Source organism: Sphaerodactylus townsendi, linkage group LG06, assembly GCF_021028975.2.
Source record: "Sphaerodactylus townsendi isolate TG3544 linkage group LG06, MPM_Stown_v2.3, whole genome shotgun sequence".
Lineage (NCBI taxonomy): Eukaryota > Metazoa > Chordata > Lepidosauria > Squamata > Sphaerodactylidae > Sphaerodactylus > Sphaerodactylus townsendi.
In genome coordinates, this window is record NC_059430.1 from 16,977,246 (window position 1) to 17,003,069 (window position 25,824).

General features: G+C 46.0%; 1 protein-coding gene across 9 annotated transcripts in view; it reads right to left on the reverse strand.

Annotated features, from left to right (window-relative positions):
• Positions 1–275: 275 nt before the first annotated feature.
• Positions 276–25,824, reverse strand: part of GATA3 (GATA binding protein 3) — a 71,897-nt gene continuing 46,348 nt past the window's right edge. For 5 of the 9 annotated variants that reach the window (XM_048500950.1, XM_048500952.1, XM_048500951.1 and 2 more), the window contains exons 4-6: positions 19,296–19,441; positions 5,342–5,467; positions 276–1,299 (exon numbers count right to left, since the gene is read on the reverse strand). In XM_048500950.1, coding sequence (XP_048356907.1) covers positions 1,015–1,299; positions 5,342–5,467; positions 19,296–19,441 — 557 coding nt within the window. In that variant the 3' untranslated portion in view covers positions 276–1,014. Of the gene's footprint in view, positions 1,300–5,341; positions 5,468–19,082; positions 19,205–19,295; positions 19,442–25,824 lie in introns of all 9 variants that reach the window. The other 4 variants (XM_048500956.1, XM_048500954.1, XM_048500957.1 and 1 more) reach the window with 3 other exon arrangements.

A 25,824-nucleotide genomic window follows, 5' to 3' on the forward strand; every position in this document is an offset into this window, starting at 1 on the left:
CCTCGATTGTGATTGGAGCTTGCGTTACCACGGGAAATGGGAGCGTTCTTTTTTCCCCTGTTTTTACAGTTTACAGTTTACGACTCTCCCGTTCTGCGCATGCCACAAAAGCGGCTCCTGATTGGTTGAACGGATGAGGTGTCGTTTCGATGCGTCCGCACTTCGAAGCTTCGAAGTGGTATCGACCTTGTTCCGGCAGAAAGGTGCAGTTCATAACTGCGACAGGGATGTTGCAGTTCTGGGGGGGGGGGGGAACTGAGACAAAACAACGTTGAGCTCAGTTGCAGTGCGGATACACTGAGGTGAACCTAGATAGAAACCAGTACAACTCTGTCAGTGCGGAAAGCCCCATAGAGAGAGAGAGAGAGAGAGAAAGAACAAAAAAAAAAGCCCCATAGCTGGCAGTCAGTCCATTTGTCTGTTTTGACCTCGTTCTGCTCGATCGGTACCATTCGACGACCCTCCTGGTTCTTTATTGTGTGCCTCGGGCATTAACTCCAAGCGATTTCTTTACAGCTAACCGGACGCAAAAGTCTTCTTCCAAAAAAAAAATGTACAGCATTTTCTTACAATATAAGTTATACAGTATTCAGCATCGATCCGCTCGTCTGGGACAGAAGGAGATAAGGACGGGAGAGAAAGTCATCGTAGGCATGTCTTCTTCTTCACAGCACTAGAAACCCAGTTCAAGAGCGAGCGTGTGTCAAAATGGTTTATTCACAAATGGGATCAGGATGGCGGTGGTGGAAATAACACACATTATCTTTAAAAAGCAACCAACAACCGTCCCATTTCCACCCCCCACAGTGATGTAAGGTTCTGTAACTTCAACCAGGGCTGTTTCTTTTTTTTTTTCCTAATCTTCTTTTCTTTTCCATGTGCAGTTCGGGGCTTGGGATGGAGAAGCTCTCGCCTGCGACAATGCAAGGATATCAACGTCCCTCTCATTTTGAGAACTGAAAAGCATTCGGCAGGGAAGTCTTTCTCGCGCACGCACAAGCTTCCCACGGCACTCTATCCCATGGCGGTGACCATACTGGATGGGTGGTGAGGCCCGAAAGACAGGCTGGAAGTCGGGTGCATCGGAGTCGGCGTGGAGAGCATGTGCCCGGAGTGGCTGAATGGCGAAATGTGGCTGATGGACGACATGTGTCTCGAGAGGGCGGCAGGGTTGAAGGAGCTGCTCTTGGGGAAGTCGTCTAAGCTGTCGTGGATTTTTTTGCACTTCTTCGACTTGCTAGACATCTTCCGGTTTCGGGTCTGGATGCCTTCCTTCTTCATAGTCAGGGGTCTGTTAATCTAAACAAACATCAATTAACCTTTTGTGGTGCTGTTTCGTCTCCATTCCCGTCTCGCCTGTGTCATAGCCCCACCCCCTGGATCCGATGATAGAACTGGTTCAAACTGTCTACGAACACCTGAAGCTGTCTTATACCATCGGCCCACCAAACCCTATATGGTCGACAGTGGTGATTCACAGCTCTGCTATTGCAGGAGCCTAGCATGTCGTCAATTCTTTCAGAGGCAGTTGCAAAATTCTCAAAAAAATAGTTTTAAATGCAACTGGCTGTTGTGGGTTTTCCAGGCTGCGTGGCTGTGGTCTGGTAGTTTTAGCTCCTAACGTTACACCTGCTGTATGACTGGCTTCTTCAGAATCATGTCACAGTAAGAAGTGTTCCTCTCAATTTTAGGCAGTTGGATATGTTTTGTCCACCTCTGAAGATGCCAGCCATAGATGCAGGCAAAACACTGGGAGCTAAAACTACCAGACCACAGCCATATAGTCCAGAAAATCCACAACAGCCAATTGATTCCAGCCATGAAAGCCTTTAACAATTTTAAAAGCGCTCCATGGAGTTCTGCATTGTTTTTAACCCCCCAAATGTTTTATTTCCAGCCTCAAAACATATCAAATGAATCCCCTTTTAAAATAATCATTGGGGCTGCAATGCTTTCAAAATGTTGTCACTTGCTGTATGTATCTCTTTAAAACGTTCTGCGATTATCTCTACCGTCCCGGAACTCCCTCCTCCGCGCCATTTTGTGAGCTCACTCTCCATTCCCCCTTGCCTGTTTATTAGAACACTCCTTTAATTTTTTTTTATATTTGGGGGGTGATTTTCAACGCATCGAGATTATACAAGGCACAGAGACTCGCAGCAGGAAACTGTGAAGCAGCGAAGCATCAATTCATCAACAAACTCAGACGGGAAAAAGGGGGAAACCATGTAATGGCAACCCTAAATTGTTTCCAGAGTGCGGACAAAAGCGGGAGATTGAAAACGTTTTACATCGAAAAACGTTTTGCATTGAAAGGAGCAGCAGTGGCGTAGTGGCTAAGAGCAGGTGCGTTCTAATCTGGAGGAACCGGGTTTGATTCCCCGCTCTGCCGCTTGAGCTGTGGAGGCTTATCTGGGGAATTCAGATTAGCTTGTGCATTCCCACACACACCAGCTGGGTGACCTTGGGCTAGTCCCAGCTTTTCGGAGCTCTCTCAGCCCCACCCACCTCACAGGGTGTTTGTTGTGAGGGAAGAAGGGCAAGGAGATCGTAAGCTCCTTTGAGTCTCCTGCAGGGGAGAAAGGGGGGATATAAATCCAAACAAACGTTTTAGAAGAATTGTGCGGAAAGAGCCATTGTGAGTCAAGACCATCAACAAGATGGGACATTCAATAAACAATGAAATGGTTGGGTTGTAAGACGAACCCAAAGTCCAAAAAACAGAACCAAAGCTAAGCATCAAGATCAGGGGTCCCCAAACTTTTTAAACAGGGGGCCAGTTCACTGTCCCTCAGACTGTTGGAGGGCCGGACTAAAAAAAACTATGAACAAATTCCTAGGCACAAATGATTGTAAAATGTTTGATTTCACCTTTCAACCTTTCTGTCATGGTCTATTTTTAGAACAGAGACCAAAGTATGTCAAGTACAGGGTGGGCTCCAAATATTGTTGGGGAGGCTGTGGAATACCTTCCCCTGTAAAAAAACCAGCAGAACTTTCCCAATGAAGCATTCCATCTAACCCAGGATCAGGTATCTTCCTGGGTTCTTTCCTCCCTAGCAGCCAGTGAGTGATTCGCCAGCCTGGCTGATGCCAATGGGAGTGAGGCGGAACAGAAAGCCTGAGAGCAACACATGGAGTAGCTGAGAGGGAAGGGCGGAGCAGGCATTGCCACATGTAAGGTTTCCAACTCTGGGTCAGAAAATTCATGGAGATTTGGGGGTGTCATCATGTAACTGCAATCAACAGCCATTGGGGCCAGTTCCTCCTCTTCCTCGAGCCCCCACTGCACATGAATGGAGCCATCGCTGCCATGCCTGGCGGGCCGGATAAATGCCTTCAGGGGGCCACATTTGGCCCCCGGGCCGTAGTTTGGGGACCCCTGATCAAGATTAATACGACACAGTAAATTTTGCAAAAATAACAGCAGGATCCTAGCTTTAGCAAGCCATACGCAGTTACCGAGGCTGGAAAGAGTTCCCAACCAGGTGGGGTCTGGAGTTCTCCCACTTTTATAACTGGTCTCTTTTTATAACTGCTACCTGTCTTTTCTGAAATTCCTCTAAAAGCGTTCCTTCAGTCCAGTGTTGTTATGCTAAATGGGGACATGGGAAACAGGTTTGTCGAGGAAATGAGCAGTGCCCTCGCGCACGCTAACCAAAGACTGTGTGATCTGCAGGTGGTGGTGGCTGGTTTCTTTATTCACAGCGAAAAACACAAGACTGTGGTTTACAAAACACCTTCCTTTCTCAACGCGGACTAGACAAGACTGTTAAACTGCTGAAAGTTCACATCAGTTGCAAACAGCAATTGACTAGTTGTGGGTCTCAAGACTGACCATGCCAGCCTTTTCTTGTTTAAAATTCTTTTAGAAAGAGAAAAGGAGGAAACATATAAAACTGTCGTGAGCCAGGTGGTGGACACTGAGAACTCTGATACACAGCCTGAGACACTGTGGAGCCAGAGCTGGCTCCTCGCGAGGAAATGCAGACAGCAGAGCCAGCTCCAAGCCCTTCTCTGCAAGCTAAGGCAGAGCCTGACGCCGTGCAGCTGGGAGAGCCATCAGGCATCTCAGAAGAGCCAAGAAACATCCCAGCTGCACAAAGGAAACAAAGGCTACAGTTGCAGAGTAAAAGGAGAAGTGCTCACATCGCAGAAGGCTCTGCAAAATGGAGGCACCTGCAGCTGAGAAGGACTGAGTCCTTGCATCAACCATCAACCAAAATCTCTTATATAAACACTTGGGTCTGGCTCTGCTTGGGTGCGATGAGTGTACTTCCTGATAAGCTCCATGTGCCTAGTCTTCTTCTGACCTCCATCTCTCAGCCTGCCTGATCTCCTGCCTGTGTCTTGACTCTGGACTGCCTTGACCACGTCTTTGCTTACTGCTTGCCCCAACTCCAGACTATCTTGACTTCGCCTCACTTGCTGCCTGCCTGGACTCTGGTCTGTCTGGCCATGCCCTAGCTCGCACCTGCCGGCAGCACAAAAATAGGAAGAAAGAAGGATGAAGAAGAAATAGCTCCTGGATTCAACAGGGTACAAAGATGAGGCCTTGGCTGAGCAATAGAGCATCCACTTTGTGCGGAGAAGCTTCCAAACGTGATTTAATTGGAATCTGCAATTAAAGGGATTTCAAGTACTTGGTGGTGAAGTGTATATGCTACTCCTACCAAAGCATAAGCACAGGAAATTACTAGAGATTTGGGGGGTGGAGCCAGGCAGGTGGAGTTTGGAGAAGGAAGGGCGCTCTGAATGTTATACTGTAGAGTCGCCCCTCCAAAGCAGCCATTTCCTTGTTCTCTGTAGTTAGGACTTCACCTGCGATTCCGGGAGAATCCCAGGCCTTCCCTGGAGGTGAGCAACGACGTTCCCAAGTGAGAGAGCACTGGCACAGATCCAAAGGGTTGAACTTTATAAAGAGTGCTTTTGTTTCTATCCCGGTTCTGTGAAACTTTTCATACCCCAAATAATTTTTAAAAAGGACAAATCACGGGAGATCTTTTTCGTCCAATCAGAAGAACAGGGCCAGGGCCAGGGAAACCATCTTTTCAGCTCCAGGCTTAGGCTTTTGGGACTCACAAAAGCCTTTATATGATTCACATCTGAGTTGGCAGGGGCGAGGGGGAGGAGAGTTTATCAGGAGGGGAAGGTCATTGAACCCCAACCAGTTTTGGATGGACACTTGAGTGGGAGTTGCAGAGGGCAGCTCGCTTATTCGGACACATGGCACGAAAAACAAGCAACCACCAAGAAAAGAATTGTGCAAAAGACATGTAGCAAAGTGACAAAGGACATGTAGCAAAGTGACCCACACACCTCAATCCCCGCATTCACTTACATTGTGGAGCTTGTAATACAGCCCGCAGGCATTGCACACTGGATCCCCGTTGGCGTTCCTCCTCCACAGGGTGGTGGTGGTGGTCTGGCAGTTTGCGCATGATGTCCCTGCTCTCCTTGCAGCAGACTAGAGAGGAAGAAAAAGAGAGAGAAAATGGAACCACATCACAAAGACCACATAGTATTGTCTACTCAGGCTGGCAGAGACTCTCCGATATCTCAGGCTCTCCAAGATCTCAGTGTTTCATATCGCCTACTGCCCAATCCTTTAACTGGAGATGCCAGGGGCTGAACCAACCAATGTCAAGCAGATACTTCACTACAGCCCCTCCCAGTGCTCCCTTCCACACGTCTTATAAAAAGTCCTCATTAAGCAGGAACACCCTGATAAAACTACAGATAACAGAGAATCCAAGAATACATAACACATACTCTCCAGGTTGGATCCAGAGAATCCAAGAATACATAACTCATACTCTCTAGGTTGGATCCAGAGAATCCAAGAATACATAACTCATACTCTCTAGGTTGGATCCAGAGAATCCAAGAATACATAACTCATACTCCCTAGGTTGGATCCAGAGAATCCAAGAATACATAACTCATACTCTCTAGGTTGGATCCAGAGAATCCAAGAATACATAACACATACTCTCTAGGTTGGATCCAGAGAATCCAAGAATACATAACTCATACTCTCTAGGTTGGATCCAGAGAATCCAAGAATACATAACTCATACTCTCTAGGTTGGATCCAGAGAATCCAAGAATACATAACTCATACTTTCTAGGTTGGATCCAGAGAATCCAAGAATACATAACTCATACTCTCTAGGTTGGATCCAGAGAATCCAAGAATACATAACTCATACTCTCTAGGTTGGATCCAGAGAATCCAAGAATACATAACTCATACTCTCTAGGTTGGATCCAGAGAATCCAAGAATACATAACTCATACTCTCTAGGTTAGATCCAGAGAATCCAAGAATACATAACTCATACTCTCTAGGTTGGATCCAGAGAATCCAAGAATATATAACTCATACTCTCTAGGTTGGATCCAGAGAATCCAATAATACATAACTCATACTCTCTAGGTTGGATTCAGAGAATCCAAGAATGCATAATGCATACTCTCTGGGTTGGATCCAGACTAGATTCTCCATCATTGGAATGGATCTTTCCTGCCCTTCTGTTCTTATTGCTGCCAGTGCCTACTGATCTTCAGTCCAGGGGACTAGGAAACCCTGGGAAATCACATGAAGGGGATCTACAACCACAGCAGCAGCAGCAGCAACAGGGAGGGATAGTCTGGATCACACCCTCTGACTTGAGTCAAGAGTTTCTTTTGAGCCAAGCTGACCTGTAAAGACTATTCTCAGGGCCAAGGCCTATCCACTGCATGAGGCAACAAAGAAGGATGCTTCTGAACATGAGCAGACTTATCACTTGCTGATAAATAATTTTGCTAAAACTCCAACATCTCTGGGCCAAGGGGCAGCCTATTCAGGTTAAAGGATGCAGCTTCGAAGCAGGCCTAAACTCTTGCAAATCTTTCGTCAGAGAGAGAACTCCTGATAGCCTAGCCCTATATGCCCAACATTGCATTGACAAACAGGAGCCCCACTGGATGAGACCAGAAACCATCCAGGTGCTTCTAGGAAGCCAACAAACAAGGCACAGAGTTCAAAGATCCCCTTCTGTACACTGGGAAGAAAGTGGAATATAAAGCGCATTAATAAACCAAACAAGCATGGAGACTCTGTTTTGTGATGATGGACATATTCCCCATAGATTTGTCTGACGCAGCTCATCTACCCATCTAAGACAACATCCATCAAAAAACAACTTGTTAAGAATTCCATCGGCTAATTATGGGTCTTGCAAAGAAGGCCCTCCTTTTATGTCTCCCCCCCACTCCCATAATTCAACTGGATAGCTTGAGGTTCTAGCACCGTGGGAATAGTAATTGCGTTCTTTTTCCAAATTGGCCCCAGCCAAGAACATTCCATATTTTCACTGCATTTTCATTAATCTGGGAAAACTTACACAGTAACCCTTAAAAGAAGGGTGGTCAATATGGTGCTGTACCCATATTGGAAGGCTGAACCTATTCAGAGACAGTCAACATCTGACTACTGGGAGGTAACATCAGGGCAGGAATGCCAGCCTCCAGGTGGGATCTGGAGATCCCCCAGAATTACAGGTCATTTCCAGACTATAGAGATCCATTGCCCAGGAGAACATGGATGCTTTGGAAGGTGGGGTCTATGCTGTTGTACCCCACTGAGGTTCCTGTCTTCCCAATACCCCATCCCCAAATCCACAGGAGTTTCCCAACCTGGATCAGGCAGTTCTACCCTACATCCCATGCTGCTGGTGGTCAGGGTAAACCTGACAACCCTACATCAGGGGGAGATATTGGTCTCAGGCCAGAGGTGGGATTCAGCAGGTTCTCACCAGTTCCCGAGAGTGGGTTCCTAATTATTTGTGTGTGCCGAGAGGGGGTTACTAATTGGGTCTGCTTTTCCGTTAGAAATTCCATTAGGTCCAAAAATCATAAAGTCCTGTTGTTTCCTATGTGGCTGGTTAGCAAAGGTAGAAAACGGGATGATTCTTCCCCTTGGGCTGTTTTAAAAACATGTTTTAGAAATATGGTAAAGTTCCTTGTTTAAGGAAAGTATCCTTCTTTTTGATTTCTAGAAACAAAATTAAGTATTTGAAAGTATTAAGTATTTGACAGGCAGTCAATTAGAGGAGAAGTAGTTGTTTCTGTTGGCCGTAGACGATAGGACTTGCTATAATTGGCTCCCGGTTGAATTCCGAATCATCTTCAAGGTGTGGGTTTTGACCTTTAAGGCTTTGCGCGGCCTGGGACCCTCGTACCTTCGGGACCGCATCACCCCATATGGCCCAACTCGGCCTCTGCGCTCTGCAGAGGCCAACTTACTGGTGGCCCCCGGCCCCTCTATGATGCGGCTGGCCTCCACGCGGGCCAGGACCTTTACGGCACTGGCCCTGGCCTGGTGGAACACCCTTCCTCCAGCTGTCCGGGCCCTGCGGGACCTGGGTGAGTTCCGCAGGGCCTGTAAGACTGTGTTGTTCCACCGGGCCTTTGGAGTGTCCAGCTGCTGACATGGTGCCCCCTTACTGCCCTGCCCCTAGGGCAGTTACATCAGGGTCCCCTCATATTGAGGGGTCCTGCCATCCCCCCCCCCATGGGGGTAGGTTTTTAATTGGGGTCGGACGCCTTTTATTATGTATTATGGTTTTTTGCTGTTTTATGAGTTTTAAGCTATTTTATGGGATGGAGCCTATGTGTTCTTTTGCAAACAGGAGGATATTTGGTCGTGTGAGTTCTGACCTGCAATCGAAGCTACACAGAGACGAGGATGTTTTCTCCTTCATTAAAAAAAAATCAATTCTCCTGGTCTCTCCAGCACAATCAACACCCTCAGACAATCAGAAATGAACATCTCAGAAAGCCCCACCACACATCCATCACTTTCAGCACCCAGAATAGCCCAGACTTGCCTGAGCGTGTCAGAGTGGAAGCCATTCTTGGATGAAGACCACCAAGGAAGGCCAAAGTTACTATGCAGTGGAAGGCAGTGACAAATCACCTCTGAACTTCTCTTGCCTTGAAAACCCCTTGAGGGGTCACCATTAGTTGCTATAAGCAACTTGACAGCACTTTCTTCTTCTTCTTCTTCTTCTTCTTCTGAGGAGTAGTAGTAATTGTAGTATGTTTGTGTGTTTTAACTTATACTATGTACTGTTCTCATTGAAAAAGGGGTAAAAGAGGAAGGCACAATTTCAGCTCCTCTTTTTTGAAAGAGCAGCACAGATGTTTGAATCATCAATTCACTGTAACCAGTGGTGGGATCCAAAAATTTTAATAACAGGTTCCGATGGTGGTGGGATTCAAACAGTGGCGCCACCGCACACCCGCACCTCCTGTCCCTATTGGGCAGGGAGGTTGCTTTAGTAACCTCTTCTCGGCACTCAGAAAAAATTAGTAACCACTTCTAGAGAAGTGGTGAGAACTGGTTGGATCCCACCTCTGACTGTAACCAGCATAGTGGTGTAGTCTTCTAGGCAAAGAAGGCTCACTGGAAAAGAAGAAACTCTGGGATATCTTTGTAAAAGCAGCTAAAGCACAAGCCACAGTGCTTTCACTTGTGTTGATTGTTCCAAGTAAAAGGACATCAAAAACCTTGGGAATACTACACTGGTGTTCTTTACGATAAGGATACTGGTTTTTAGCTGCCACATGGAAACTTCAGTGAGGCGGCTGCTTAAAGCGGCGGCCATTTTGTGACATCTAGTTTGCCCTATGGATGCTAGCCTCCAGGTGGTGGTTGGAGATCTCCCGCTATTACAACTGATCTCAACACGGCAGATATCAGTTCCTCTGAAGAAAAGGGCTGTTTTGAAAGGTGGACTGGCAACCCTACTTGCCCTACTTGTTTTCACTGTCTCTCTAGGTCAGTGGTGGCGAACCTATGGCACGGGTGCCAGAGGTGGCACTCAGAGCCCTCTCTATGGGCACTCGCGCACAGAGTTCATCATGTGGGAGGGGGTGGAAAATCACCCCATACACACATCTAGGCTGGACTGGGCATGATCCTTTACCTGGGAGTAAGCTCAGTTGCTGGCAACGGGGCTTGCTTCTGAGTAAACCCTCATAGGATCGCAATTCACCCATTTGAAGCATTGCACTGTTGCTTCACTAAGCTTACTCCCGAGTAACGCGTGCCTCAGAGCCAACCGTTTTTTCTAAACTAAAACCTCAGTATTCAGGTTAAATTGCCGTGTTGGCACTTTGCGATAAACAAGTGGGTTTTGGGTTGCAGTTTGGGCACTCAGTCTCGAAAAGGTTCACCATCACTGCTCTAGGTCATCATAGAAGGTGCCGGAGAACAGCTGTGTACGTGTGCTATCCAACGGAGACAGGCAAGGAGGTCTTGTCTGTCTAAATTCTGAAAACATTTCCCTCTGCCTGGCAATTTATAAAGCCGATACATGGAAAAATCATTTTAATCTGTTTCTCAGAATACGGGGGAAACAGAAAGAAAGCATATTCCATAACATAAGGTAACAAACAATTAAACTGTTGTGCTGGAATTGTTTTCAAAAGTTAGCAATCTTGGGTAACCTAGAAGCTCCTAGTGGGTTTTTTCCTCCAAGAGCCAAAAAATGGAAAACAACCACCACCACCACCACCACCACCACCACCCCCCCAAAAAAAGAGGGGATCTTTTTATATTCCCAGACTGTTTTTTCATATCAAATGGAATACGATATGCACTTCTGGCAAAACCATGAATCGTACAGGCATCCTTTCCCCCCCTTCCCCTCTCATAAAAACACGCCATCCTTTCTGTGTACGACTGCTTGAATTTGTATCAACTATTCCAAGGAAAAGGACATCAGAAATCTTGGAAATACTGCACTGAAGTTCTTCATGCTGAGGATATCAGTTTTATATTTTAGGGTAGCCTGCTCCGGATTGGGAAATACCTAGAGATCTGGGGGTTAGAGTAAGGTGACCAGATGGTCACCTTTGTGAACCAGGATGGGGCTAGGCAGCCGCGTGCGTGCGCGCAGCCGCAGGAGCGCACTGCCTTCTGGGGCGCTGCCGTTCCCCACCCTGTGACAGGGCGGGAAACGGCAGCGCCCCAGAAGGCAGTGCTCCTGCAGCCGCATGCGCAGGAGGCTGCCGCACTGCCTTGCGCCCCAGAAGGCAGTGCAGCAGCCTCCCAAAAATCGGGACAATAGAAATAACCTGCGGGACACGGGACAAATTGTTTGAAGGCAGGACTGTCTCGCCAAAAGCGGGACATCTGGTCAGCCTAGGTTAGAGCCTGGGGAAGGTGGGGTTTTGGAGATGGGAGGGACTTCCACAGGATATACTGCCATAGAGTCCATCCTTGATAGCAGCCATTTTCTCCAGTGGCATTTGTCTTGGAGAACAATTGTGAAAGTGAGATCTCCAGGTGACACCCAAAGGTTGGCAACCTGGTTTCAGTTCCATTCCTAAACCTAGCCAAATACACCTTGTGGTGTGTATGTTCATTGCCTGCATTATTTGGGACACCCCAAGCAAACACAACACGAAGACTGTATGATCCAACATGACTTCAGTGATGGTCGGGTAATCAGTTTTACTGCTTTTAATATTTGTACTGCTATTTTAATGGTTTAATTCGATATACCCTGTTTCCCCTAATATAAGACACCCCCGAAAAATAAGACATAGTAGAGGTTTTGCTGAAGTGCAAAATATAAGGCATCCCCCGAAAGTAAGACATAGCAAAGTTTTTGTTTGGAAGCATGCCCGACGAACAGAACACAGGAAAAATAAGACATCCCCTAAAAATAAGACATAGCACATCTTTGGGAGCAAAAATTAATATAAGACACTGTCTTATATTCGGGGAAACACGGTATTTTTGTATTGTGACCTGCCCTGAGCCCTACGGGGATGGGATAAGATATAAATTTAATAAATAAAAAAACCTAACAAATTAATAAACAATCCTCCAACTTGGCTGAAGTTTGCAGAGAAAAGGTCATTGTCAAACACTACACATGCCTCTGGGGGCTTTAGGGAACACCCCATGCCTTCATTTTCTGGTGAGTTTATATACAAACTGGCAGCAAAGAAATGTTTAGAAGTGCCGCAGAGCATCATCAAAAAACATAAGCCCCATGCCGGTTCTACCCACAAAAATGTTTATACCGTTTTTACTTCCATCTTTCTTCCTCACAATGACACTAGGGCTCATTCCGCACATGCAGAATAATGCACTTTCAAACTGCTTTCAGTGCTCTTTGAAGCTGGGCAGAATAGCAAAATCCACTTGCAAACAGTTGTGAAAGTGGTTTGAAAACGCATTATTTTGCGTGTGCGGAAGGGGCCTATGAGTTGACTGCCCAAGATCACCTTTCAGCTTCATATCAGTGGAGATTTTGACCCCAAACTCTCCATCATAAGCCAACCCTAAGACCACTATACAACACTGTCCGTATTGTTCCCCAAAATTGGACCAAAATCCATTCTGCAATGCCTTTTCACCTAGTTTGCAGAGGACTTCCCTGGTCCTCTTTCTTAAGATCTTTTATTCTTGTATACCAGCAATCCTGGGGAACTGAGTGTGGAACTTCTTGCGTGTTAACTCCAGGCTCCGTGACTGAGGTTCAGCCTACGAACACGTAGCCTCCATTCAGGAGTCATGATAAAATCTGATACGGGGAACTTTGACTCTCCGGAGCTTATACCCTAGAAATATTATTGCTCTTTACGGTGAAACTGGACTCGAATCTTGCACCTCTACTGCAGACCAATGTAACCACCCACCTGAGACCATGGTAAAAATCCACATTTGCTGCACACAAACCCTGGTTAATCTACCAACGGTACAGAACAAGCGACAGTTTGTTCATAAACTGTGGCTAACCTGCAGAATCCCCAGATGTTACCTTGAGAACTTTTGTATCATACGGCTGCTGGGAAATCCCCTCAAAATGTCAATACCATAAAAATATACATACTAATTTATTTATTTTTTGGCCACTGCTGAATAGATTTCCAGGTCGCACAGAACAATTTTTTTATTTCCCTGCTGCTTAAAGATACCAATCCTGATATACCATACAGCTGTGGTGGCGAACCTTTGGCACTCCAGATGTTATGAACTACAGTTCCCATCAGCCCCTGCCAGCATGGTCAATTGGCCATGCTGGCAGGGGCTGATGGGAATTGTAGTCCAGAACATCTGGAGTGCCAAAGGTTCGCCACCACTGCCATACAGTGTTGCCAGGTTTCATACAGAAACACTTGAAGTATGTCGCAGGATGGTCCTTGCTATAAAACTTAATGAATACTAAGGTCATTTTGCTAGAGTGGACTGTGATCTAATAGCTACAGTTTTTTTTATCTGCCAACTTTATTTTTCACTTATGCCTTGTTTTCTTTTAATATTTACACTCTTATCCCATCCCCTTTATGTTCCCATACCTGTTTTGTGTTCCCAATCTTCTGCCAGTAGATTCTTCTAGATGTGTATTTATAGTTTTAATGTATTTCATCCTTTTCATTGTATCTTATCTAGCATACACTGGTTTAAGACTGTAATAAAGGTTGACTGATTGAAGAAGAGAAGAAGAAGAAGAGTTTGGATTTATATCCCCCCCTTTCTCTCCGGCAGGAGACTCAAAGGGGCTGACAATCTCCTTGCCCCTCCCCCCTCACAACAAACACCCTATGAGGTAGGTGGGGCTGAGAGAGCTCCGAGAAGCTGTGACTAGCCCAAGGTCACCCAGCTGGCATGTGTGGGAGTGTACAGGCTAATCTGAATTCCCCAGATAAGCCTCCACAACTCAAGCGGCAGAGCTAGGAATCAAACCCGGTTCCTCCAGATCAGAGTACACCTGCTCTTAGCCACTACGTCCACTACTTGCCTGCTACCAGTTGATTGGTTGACTTTAGCACACGTTTCATGGGACATCACTAGGGCATTTCTGCTAGGACTGCTTGTTGTCCATTGGCCACAATACATGGGTTAAAAAATAACGCTGCATTGACCTTTTCAGACCTCTTTTGGCTATCAGCCACCTTTCTGCTGAGCCACACCACTGAATTCCCCAAACTTTTTTTGCAATGGAAAATCATCCCAGCTTTGGGCCTCCGTGCCGGTCTAACTGTCAGATATAATTGTCTCCCAGTGGCTTCTGGGACTGGTCCCTCAACCACTTGACAAAAGATCAGAAGACACGTTGCCAGCATGACATCATCACCTGTGCCTCATTCATGAAAAACATCCTATGCTAAGTCGTCAGAGAGTTGCGTTAAATTACTCAGCAAGGAAAACTAAATTCTGCCACCTGACTACATGATGCCAGTTTGCAAATTATTATTTTTTAATTTACTCTGTCTCTGCTCTGTGGAAGGAAGAACAAATTTTTTTCCTTGACCACTAGAAATTCTTCCTGGTTTTCCCTGCATTTTGGTTTTTTGAGATTTCATGAGGTATTGCACACCCTTTAAATTCATCTTAAGGTCTAGAATCTTGCTCGTTGTTGAAACAAGATCGCGGGGTCTCAGGACATTGAATTCTGCACCAGTAGGACAAACATAGCTTCAGTACTCTCACAACTGGACAGAAACAGGGGCCGATTACGCACTGGTTTTGATTGAAGACATGCTCACGCTTACGGTGCCAAGGCTCGCAGAAGCCCCGTGGTTCCCGAAAGCGGGCAAAGCCCAATGTTTTCCCTGGGGTTTCTGTTCCTTCTGGCCTCCCCCAATCACTCCTCACAAGCATTTCCAGGGAACGATGGCAAGCTTTTCCAAGAAACCCCAGAAATTAATAATAATGAGCCATCGCAATATCAACATGAATAATATCAATAGGAAAAATTAAAGGGACTTTTTTAAAGAAGTCAGCAATCATGCAACCAATTAGGAGTGACCCGGAAGTGTGGGCAGGCCAGCTGCACAGCAGTCAGTGGCAATCTTTATCACATGTAAACAGAACGGTGCAAGGAGATCCCACTGTGGCGTGAAGAGGCTTGAGGGAAGAATCCGTGCATAATGCTTCTGACCCACATCAATAGATGTGGAAGTCTAACTGCCACAGATTTTAATCGGAGAGGGCTAAGCACCTGCCTAACATGAAAATCAATGGGACTCGATTTACCAACCAGTATTGCCAATATGTGCAGACCTGGGGCTACTTTTCAGGATTGAGCTACATATCTGTTGCAGTGTACCAAGTTAACGTGAGATGTCCTTGCCATCTCATTGTAATACATCTTGGGACGGTTTGAGCACACTTGATGCCCACACTTACAATTCAGCACCAGTAGGTTTTGACTTTTTGTCGACTTTCTAGATGGTAGCGAGCCTAGAGCTGGTGAGGTATAGCAGTTAGCATGTCAGAGTAGGATCTAGGACACCCATGTTTGAATCCCCGTTCTACCATGAAAGCTCACAGAATAACCTTGGGCTCATCATTCACTCACTCTCTCAACCTAACATACCTCCCAATATGGACACAACAATGTTGTAATTTGGAGATCTCCTGCTATTACAACTGATCTCTAGCAACGGAGCAGCAGTGGCGTAGGAGGCTAAGAGCAGGTGCACTCTGATCTGGAGGAACCGGGTTTGATTCCCCGCTCTGCCGCTTGAGCTGTGGAGGCTTATCTGGGGAATTCAGATTAGCCTGTACACTCCCACACACGCCAGCTGGGTGACCTTGGGTTAGTCACAGCTTCTCGGAGCTCTCTCAGCCCCACCTACCTCACAGGGTGTTTGTTGTGAGGGGGGAAGGGCAAGGAGATTGGAAGCCCCTTTGAGTCTCCTACAGGGGAGAAAGGGGGGATATAAATCCAAACTCTTCTTCTTCTTCTTCATTTGGAGAAATGGCTGCTTTGGAAGGTGGACTCTTATGGCTTTATATCACAATGAATGTTTCTCCTCTCCCTAAACCATGCCCTCCTCAATCTCCGCCCCCAAATCTTCAGATATTTCCCAACCTAGAGCTGGCAATCCTAACTCTGGATCTACCTTGGGTGCTGCTACTAGAGTTATCAGAACCCCTGCACTTCAGACTTTGAGACTTAAGGGAGTCCATCAAGGGACGGAGTCTGTTGGGTGGTGCCTCGTCGAGCAGGGGGTGGAGCTTTGTTGGCCGAGGGGTGGAGCCTAAGGAAGCTAAGAGTACAGCTAACCGGCAGCTCCTGCCACAAAGGAAGGAGTTTAGTCCTTCCACAGAGAAGCTGAGGAGGAAATGAGAATACTGAGAGGTCCCATCCAACCCTGCTACCTGAACCCCCTACCTTTGTTGTCTGGTCTTCTTCTTCCTAAATTACAGGTAAAAGAAATACCAAGACGCAAGAGCTTTTGTATGTAGCGTACGAACATTCAGATTCACGCTGTTGCCCTTTTCTGTAAGTCAGGACCATCCCACTGAGTAGAATGTTGCCTGCTTATGTTAACTTGTTAACTTGCCTCCTCTTATCTCTCCATGTATTTAAAAAGCCCATAAATGATCTCCCAACAGCCTTAAGCATCCCTGGCAACTGGATGGGCAGCATATGGAGTTCGCTGCCACCAGACTACAGCCACTGGCAGAGAAGGCTTTAAAAGAAGATTAGGCATATTTAGTGTCCATTAGCTGTAGCTAAGGAACCACGTGGCATAGTGGTTAAGTGCTTGCACTGCCACTCACACGGTCAGGTGTTCGAGCCCCCTGTGGGTCAGATATCCTGGCAGCTGGCTCATGGTCAACTCAGCCGTCCATCCATTCCTTGGTCGGTAAATGAGTACCTAGCTCATAGCTAAGGGATAAAGAATAGCTGGGGAAAGCAATGGCAAACTACTCCACAAAAACTGCTTGCCCATGAAATCACTGCTTGCAGGGGTACCCCAGGGTCAAACTGAAGGACTGAAGGGGAAACTTTACCTTTTTTTTAAGCTGCAGTTGTGTGCACATAAAGGGCAGTGACGTCACAGTCGATGTATGGGACCATATAGGGGTTTTAAGGCAAGAGACAAGCAGAGGTGGTTGGCCATTGCTTGCCTCTGCATAATGACCCTGGGCTTGGTTGGTGGACTTCCAATGAAGTGTTAACCACAATCAACCCTGCTTAGCTACCAAAATCTAATGAGATTGGGCTAGTCTGGGCAATCCAGGTCAGTTAAACTTAAGTAAATAAATGGAAAACTCCCAACTTAGCAAGTGTTATAGGGCAAATGTTGGAGAGAGGGCACCTGGGTCAAATGTCGTCATCCCCCCAAGATACACCATTGCTAATAGTTTGCCATAAGTTGGCTGCGACTTGATGATACTCTATCCTCCACATAAACCCAGCTGTCTCACACTGATTCAGACCTAGGACCAAACTAAATTATCTACAATTAGATTGCCTGTCAGTTTACAGGGTTGGGGGTGGGGGGAGAGAAAATAAGATCAGGATCATGCCACTGGGAAAGGGAGGGAGAAGAAGAGTTTGGATTTATACCATGTCTTTCTGTCCTTCAAAGAAAGGCAGCTAACAAACCCCTTTCCCTTTCTCAACATACAACAGACACCTTGTGAAGTAGATAAAACTGAGAGAGTTGTGAAGAACTGTGACTAGCCTAAGGTCACCAAGATGGCTTCATGTGTAGGAGTGTGGAAACAAATCCTGTTCACCAGACAAGAGTCTGCCGCTCATGTGGAGGAGTGGGGAATGAAACCTGGTTCTCCAAATTAGAATCCACCGCTCTTAACCACTGTAGTAGTAGTAGTAGTAGTAGTAGTAGTAGTAGTAGTAGTAGTAGTAGTAGTAGTAGTACTGGTGGTGGTGGTGGTGGAGGAGGAGGAGGAGGAGGAGGAGGAGGAGGAGGAAGAGGAGGAAGAGGAGGAGGAGGAGTTTGGATTTATATCCCCCTTTCTCTCCTGTAGGAGACTCAAAGGGGTTTACAATCTCCTTGCCCTTCCCCCCCCCCTCACAACAAACACCCTGTGAAGTAGGTGGGGCTGAGAGAGCTCAGAAGAACTGTGACTAGCCCAAGGTCACCCAGCTGGCGTGTGTGGGAGTGCACAGGTTAATCTGAATTCCCCAGATAAGCCTCCACAGCTCAAGCGGCAGAGCTGGGAATCAAACCCGGTTCCTCCAGATCAGAATGCTCCTGCTCTCAGCCACTGCTCTTAGCCACTACGCCAGTGCTGCTCCTTGAGACATTAACCATGAGACACTAACTTTTCCCCAATTTCTCCCAAGATGGGTCATTCCCATGAAGAAATTTACTCCAGGGGACAAAAAACCCTTCTCCCTACTGGAACAAAAAGCACCTAAGGCAGAGGCGTAGATTTAAGGGGACCTGGGGGTGCGCAACGCACCTGGCACACACCTCTGTGAGGTGTGGTGAGGGCATTCCGGGGGCATGGTGGGGCATTCCGGGGCAGGGCAGGGCAGAGGACGCACCAGTGCACTGAGCGCTTTTCCCCCTTCTACACCTCTAACCTAAGGGAACCAATTCTGACCAAAAAGAAGAGTCAACCTAACCACCTTATTGTCCTGATTAATATTGGGGATCTTGGTAACTGCTACTTTCAGGAGAAAGGAGATCTAACCCCAGATCTCCAAAGTTGCATCTAGTTTTGCTTTTGTTAATGCCAACTGGCACCAGATTTTTCCACAGCTATTCTGGCCACTGGAAATTTGAAGGGCTGACTCCAGGATTTCCTGCATGCAAAATGTAACTGCAACACAGCTCACTTCGAAGCACAAAAGGACACATCCCAAACAAATATATTTTCCAGTACTTTGGGGGGGGGGGAGAAAAGGGTTCAGATGCATCAAGACAATCATCGCACAAAGTAACCCTGCATTTTTCTTCCTACGTTTTAGAGCTCAGCAAAGACAAAACACAAAGCAAACAAGAACTGTGAATGACATTCCAAAGGTTCCACATCATGACCCCAGAAACCCATCAGATGGAAAGAGAGGCTCCGTTTAGTCCCACGACAGTTTCAAATTTTGTTTGGTTTAAAAAAATGAGTTTCAAGACACCCTTCTTCAGTGTTCAAGACAAAATATATTTTTCATGCCTGCCACATGCTCCGCCCAGCTCCCATACCACCCTTCAAAACCCTCTCAAATAAAGTCATCATTCTTTACTTGATTTTTTTAAAAAAAAGAAATTATTATTACATATAATAGAGACATAGAAATGGTACATAACTTGGCAGGCATAGTGAAAAAGGGGGGAGAAGCTCTCTCAAAAAACCTCTTCTGTACAGATAGGCAAGACTTTTGGCAGGAGGGCCCAGTCCCACTCCCTCCAGAAAGTTTTCCATCTTGGGCTGAGGAAATTCAAAAACACAACATGACAGGGAGGGAGAAAGAAAAAGAAAATAAAGAAGTTAGTGCAGTTTTGAGATTCAAGCCACTTACCAGCCTTCTCTTGGGCTTTATCAGAGGCCGGTTCTGCCCGTTCATTTTATGATACAGTCCACAGGCGTTACAGAGATAATGCCCCGTGCCATCTCTCCTCCATAGTGGGGTTGAGGTAGCGCCACAGTTTACACACTCCCTGCCTTCTGGAAACAAGAGGGGACACAGTTCATTGAGGGACAGCAAGGGGAGGAAAAGGGGAGTCGGAGGAGGTCTCAACATTCCCTCCATCTAGCTCAACATTCCCTCTATATAGCTCAACATTCCCACCATCTAGCTCAACATTCCCTCCATCTAGCTCAACATTCCCACCATCTAGCTCAACATTCCCTCCATCTAGCTCAACATTCCCACCATCTAGCTCAACATCCCCTCCCCATGCCCAAATGCCAGCTGTGTTATGGAGTGAGATAAAGAGGGAGGCAATTCGATGTCACCGTTAACTTTAAAAAGCAGACATTGCCTCTGTTTTCTTTTTGGCAGGCCAAACCACCACTGGTCTGGCAGGGCAGTAGGACTTTATTTATTCATACTTATTTATAAGTTCACCCTGGCAAGTCAACAATACAGATGATATAAATAGAATAAAAGCAGCCAATTTGAAACAATCATAGCAGAATTATAGATTACAAAGTACATTCTGTCTTTCTCAGAAGGAAGGAAAAATTATACCGATTAAATCCATACCAGAAAATGTACACCCCTTTCTCCTAATGTACTTTCATAGTGACATTTTAATTGTAATGAAACTCTTCCTTGGGGTAGAGATAGAATACAATTCTCTGAAGGAACCAAAGAGATTAAAGTGTTTTCATTCCGAGCATTGAGGAAATCTTGAAAAGGGGATTGTTGCTGGGGTCCAATCATTATTCTTTTGAATCTGGTAAACAGGTTGGGACAACATGGCAATTGTTTCAGGGTCTATTTGTTCACAGATTACTAAACTAAAAAAGTCCATGCATACTAGGGACATTGATATATGTAGTGTTTTGTTCCTTTTTATTTTTTGTATAAATGTTCTTTTGTGCCACTTATTTTGGGGGGCAAATTTTCCACTTTCATTTGTTTCCCTTACACCATTTAATGCAACTGATGTTACAGCAGACAATCAAATGTCAATAATACAGTCTGGGAAAAGGAGAACAGTTTCATTCCAAGTACAGAGAAGCTATTGAAAAAACCTGAATTTTCCAACCAAACCAATAAACCGGTAAATTCAGTTATCACCCCTAGAGTATCCCAGGAGGTGAAATGTATCTCAAATGGTTTTCAAATCGTTTCTGAATCCACCTGCCAATCGCCTTAAAGCTGGACTTCCACAAACATATTCCAGAGGTAAGTTTCCCCATATAAATCCGGGAATTCTGACACATAAAGAAAGAGAATTGAGATCCTGAGAATCATTCTGGAATAGCCATTTTGTGGAAATTTTCAAGTGATCTTATTGGGATTCCAAAAGTTATGCAACTCCCTTTTGGTAATACCTTCCCTACTGCTGTGGCTGTTCTTAGCCAATTCTAAGGATGGCATCTTTAAGCAAAGAATAAGAACAGAGAACAAACTTAATTAATTACTATTTTAAATATGAAAGAAAGCCCATAGACTGGCTTTTGTGGTTTTTCTGGGCTGTGAGGCCTTGGTCTCGCAGTTCTTGTTCATAACGTTCGGCTCGCATCGACAGCTAGCATCTTCAGATGTATGTCACAGTTTATCTTGTTAACAGCAAAAACTACCATGGTCACACAGCCTAGAAAACCCACAACAGCCAGTTGATTCCAGCCATAAAATCTTTAGGCCCCTTCCACACATGGAGAAGAAGAAGAGTTTGGATTTATATCCCCCCTTTCTCTCCTATAAGGAGACTCAAAGCTTACAGTCTCCATTCCCTTCCCCCCTCACAACAAACACCCCGTGAGGTAGGTGGGGCTGAGAGAACTCCGAAGAACTGTGACTAGCCCAAGGTCACCCAGCTGGCATGTGTTGGGAGTGCACAAGCTAATCTGGTTCACCAGATAAACCTCCACAGCTCAAGTGGCAGAGTGGGGAATCAACCCCAGTTCCCCAGATTAGAGTGCACCTGCACTTAACCACTACACCATGCTGTAGAATAATACCCTTTCAATCCACTTTCACAACTGTTTGCAAGTAGATTTTGCTGCTTCACACAGTAAAATCCAGCTGCAAAATGCACTGAAAGTGGATTGAAAGTACATGATTCTGCACGTGCGGAAGGGGCCTTAGAGCCCATAGAGTTATACGGAAGATATTCTGTAAAGCCATGAGTGAATCAACTGTTTTCCAGCCACTATTATTATTTTCTACAGAAAATTCCCAAAAAGGTGAAATCTGTCAAGTTCTACACTTCTTCTGCCAACACAAAAGTTGCAATAATAATACCTAGACAGGTTCTCTATATGCATATTACAAGGCTACTTTGTACATTTCTTGCCATTGTTTCTAACAAATAATATGAAAAGTACAATTTCCATTAGATCTTTTGTTGATCGGATGTTTTTAAAGGGCATTAAGCTATGCCCATTGTCCAATAGGTAGCCTGATTATAGAGAAAAAGCATAAATCTTTGCCTACCATGGAGGCTTACGGTGGGTAGCAATATAAGTGAATTTGAAGCATAGAGGGGGTGGTGTTGTTTTTCAAAAAAATCACCTCTGTATTGGGCTTAACTCCAGTCTTCCAAGACTTGTCCTGACAGTTATGCTTCAGTTTTCTCAAGTATGCTCAAGCTAGAGCTTTGGCTATCCTTCTGGAAAGAATGTCACATGACCACAAGCAAGTTAACTCTAAAGAATCTCTACTCACCCTGAACACAGATGGGGCTATTTTCCTAGCTGGTCACGGACAGGATTGGCAAAGGAACCCAATTATGTAGCCTAGCCTGTCCTGTCCTAGAGCAGGATAGCTCGTTAACTAAAGCCTTGTCGAGATGGTGCACACGATAGTGTTTGCAAATTGCTGTGAACGCTCCGTCATACAGACTCACACATGTACAAAGGACTGGTAAGGATGCTATTAGCCGTAATTGTATTTTCACATATTCAGCCTGGCTGCTCCCTTCCTCTGCTGCGTTTCTCACTGCCGAAAATCTAGATCATAATCTTGGAGCAGGGATTGGACTTTTTTTGTTTGTTTGTTTGCTTGATTTAGGTCACCTTGTGATTCACCACATTGATGAAAAATACTAAAATAATTTGATCCTCATTAACGTCATTAGGGCACCTCTGACAAATGGCCCCTGCGTACTTCTGAGTTTCTCATACTGCGGATATCCAGGAAGTGTGGAACTGCTCTTAAAAATGGGCTGTCCCATTTTGGGTTGCCAACTTCCAGGTAGGGCCTTGAGAAATTAAAACTGATCTCCAGACAACAGAAATCTGTTCCTATGGATGATAGCCTCCAGGTAGGACCTGGGGATTCCCTGGAACTAAAGCTTATCTCCAGACTACAGAAGTCAGCTCCCCTGGAGAAAATAGAACCTTTGGAGAGTGGAATCTATAGCATTTCCCCCTCACTGAGGTCTCTGTCCTCCCCAGGTCCCATCCCCAGGTGTCCTGGAATTTTCCAACCTGGATCTGGGACCACTAGCCCCCATCCCTCACCGGTGCCAAAGGGAGATTTGGCAACCCCTTGGAGAAAATGGCAACTTTGGACAATAGACTCCATGGCATTATACCCTTTGGATGACCCTCCCCAAATCCTGCCCTCCTCAGACTCCAATCTCGAAATCTGTAGGAATGTTCCAACTTGGAACCCTACCAAACACTTCTCTTTAACCTACCTTTTAAAGAAACTTAAGACCATGGATTCACAGTCTACATTTGGGTTAGGTCTCTTTTTCCAACATGGGCATTTTCCCCGCATGGACAGCAGGAAGTTCTCCCCTACAGAGAACAGGGGAGTGTACAGTTGTCATCAGGATGATGATGTCATCAGGACCCTAGTCATCTGGATCCCAACAAGAATAGAAATCTTATTTCCTCCAGCTGAAAAGAGGAATGGCTGGGTGGTTGCAGCTGAAAGCTCCCCCAAAACCACTGTGAGCTAAGCTCAAAATAGCATATGACAGGTTGCCCTCTTCCCATGCCCCTCTCTTTAAAGGGCTTTCTTCCTATTCTCTGGCAAGCCATCCTGCAGTGATCTAGAACAGATTGGAAAGGAAGGGGACTGGTTCTGGTCCACAGGATCCCTACCAGATGGGGTTGCCAGCTGTGAGCTGGGAAATACCAGGAGATTTTGAAGGTGGAGTCTAGGGAGGATGGGGTCAGGTAGAGGAAGGGCTCCAATGGGGTATGATTTCATAGAGTCCAAGACACAGGAGAAGGAGGCCAACAGAATGATTTCTAAGTACATTTCAGGCCCCACACATTACTGTTGTTGTGTTTAATCTAACACTGGATAACATCTACCAGTTTTGGATTGCCAACAGTCGATCATTCCTGTTTCTGAGGACTCGCAACAAAATTTCGTGTGAGCGCACAAGCCCTTCAGGCCGCACAAGATGATGGTCATTTTAACTGCTGCCACAGGTCTAAAAGCACTGTCCAAGTTGACCCCAAAGAGTAAAAAGTCAACCTCCTTCCAGAACCAGTCACTGAGAAAAGGTGACACCTCAGCTGGCTCTACCCCGGACAGCCCTTTGTGTTTCCATAAAATCCTTTCTTTCCTTTATCATCTACTTTTCCGCCATTTAGAACAGGGAAGGTACTCAGGAAGAACCTCTGCTTTGCTTGCACAAAGTCCCCTGTTCAATTCCCAGTATCTCCAGCTAAAAGAGCCAGGTAGTAGATTATGTGAAAGATCTCAGATGGAGACCTGGAGAGCAGCTGCCAGTCTGAGTATACAATACAGGCCTTGATGGACCAAGTATAAGGCAGCTTCATATGTTTGTTCAACTCAAAACAGCACTGGAGATCCTTCAAGACAGCTACTCACCAGACCTAAACGAGCTTTGCATTACCATCCACTCAGGTTGACAGCAGCTCTTCAGAGTCTAAGGTGGAGATCTACAACATTTCTTACATCACATGTTCCCAGACCCATGCCCCAAACCCAAATTTGGTAGGGTGGGAAAATACCCCATCCCTCAAAGATTTGCTTCTAACTAATTCCTCCTCCATCATATGAGGCATGCTCCCAATGAACATGAGTAGAAGGTAAACTAAGGGTTTCCTTAATTAGGACAGTACAGAATCATAGAGTTGGAAGAGGCCACAAGGGCCATCCAATCCAACCTCCTGCCATGCAGGAACAAATAATCTAAGCACTCCTGACAGATGGCCATCCAGCCTCTGTCTAAAAGCCAGAGGCGTCGCTAGACCAGAGTGTGCCTGGTGCACACTCTGGCTTTTGCACACACACCCACGGCACCCCCCCTGCGCACCCCCCCCCCACACCCCACTTACTTTTAGGAAAGGAGCAGGCCAGAAAAGAAGGCTGGAAGCCTGCCTGCGTTGCCTGGACCTGGTGGGAACTACATTTCCCAGGAGCCCCTGGGAAATGTAGTTCCCACCAGGCCAGGCAACGCAGGCAGGCTTCCGGCCTGCTCCATTCCTAAAAGTAAGTGGGGTGGTGCACCGCGGGGGGCCGCCACGGGGGGCGCAGGGGAGGGGGATTTTTCCGCCCCCCTCGTGACGAGAAATGGTGCGCCCGGTGCGTCGCGCACCCCCCGTCCTCTGGTGGCTTTGCCACTGCTAAAAGCCTTCAAAGGAGACTCTACCATACTTCGAGGCAGCCTTCACTGCTGAACAGTGCAGACCATCAGGCAATTCTTTGTATTGTTTAGGTGGAATATCTTTTCCTATATTTTGAATCCATTACTCCTTGTCCTAGTATTTGGAGTATCAGAAAACAAGATTGCTCCATCTTCAGACTGACATCCCTTCAAATTAATCAACGGGAGCCAATTTTATTATTATTATTATTATTATTATTATTATTATTATTATTATTATTATTATTATTATTATTATTATTATTATTATTATTATTATTATTATTATTATTATTACTATTATTAGCCACCAAGTCACAATTGACTTATGGTGACTCATGGGGTTTTTCAAGGCAAGAGAGGTTCAGAGGCAGTTTGTCATCAGCTGCTTCTGAGAAGCAACCCTAGATTCCTGGATGGTCTCGCATCCAACTTCTTGCCAGGGCTGATCCTCCTTTGCTTCCAAACCCCTGATGATGCTAGCCTAAGGTTACCAGATGGTCACCTTTGTGAACCGGGACGGGGGGGGGGTAGGCAGCTGTGCGCAGCCGCAGGAGCACACTGCCTTCTGGGGCTTGCCGTTTCCCGCCCCAGAAGGCAGTGCGGCAGCCTCCAAAAATCAGGACAATTTGAAGAACCCGCGGGACAAATTGTTTAAAGGCTGGACTGTCCCGCCAAAAGCGGGACGTCTGGTCAGCCTATGCTAGCCTGGACCATCAAAGTCATGGTGGGCAGTAAATACCCTGAACTTATGGAAGGTACAGCTATCATTCCCAACTGGTGGTAAAAAGTTCTGTCAAG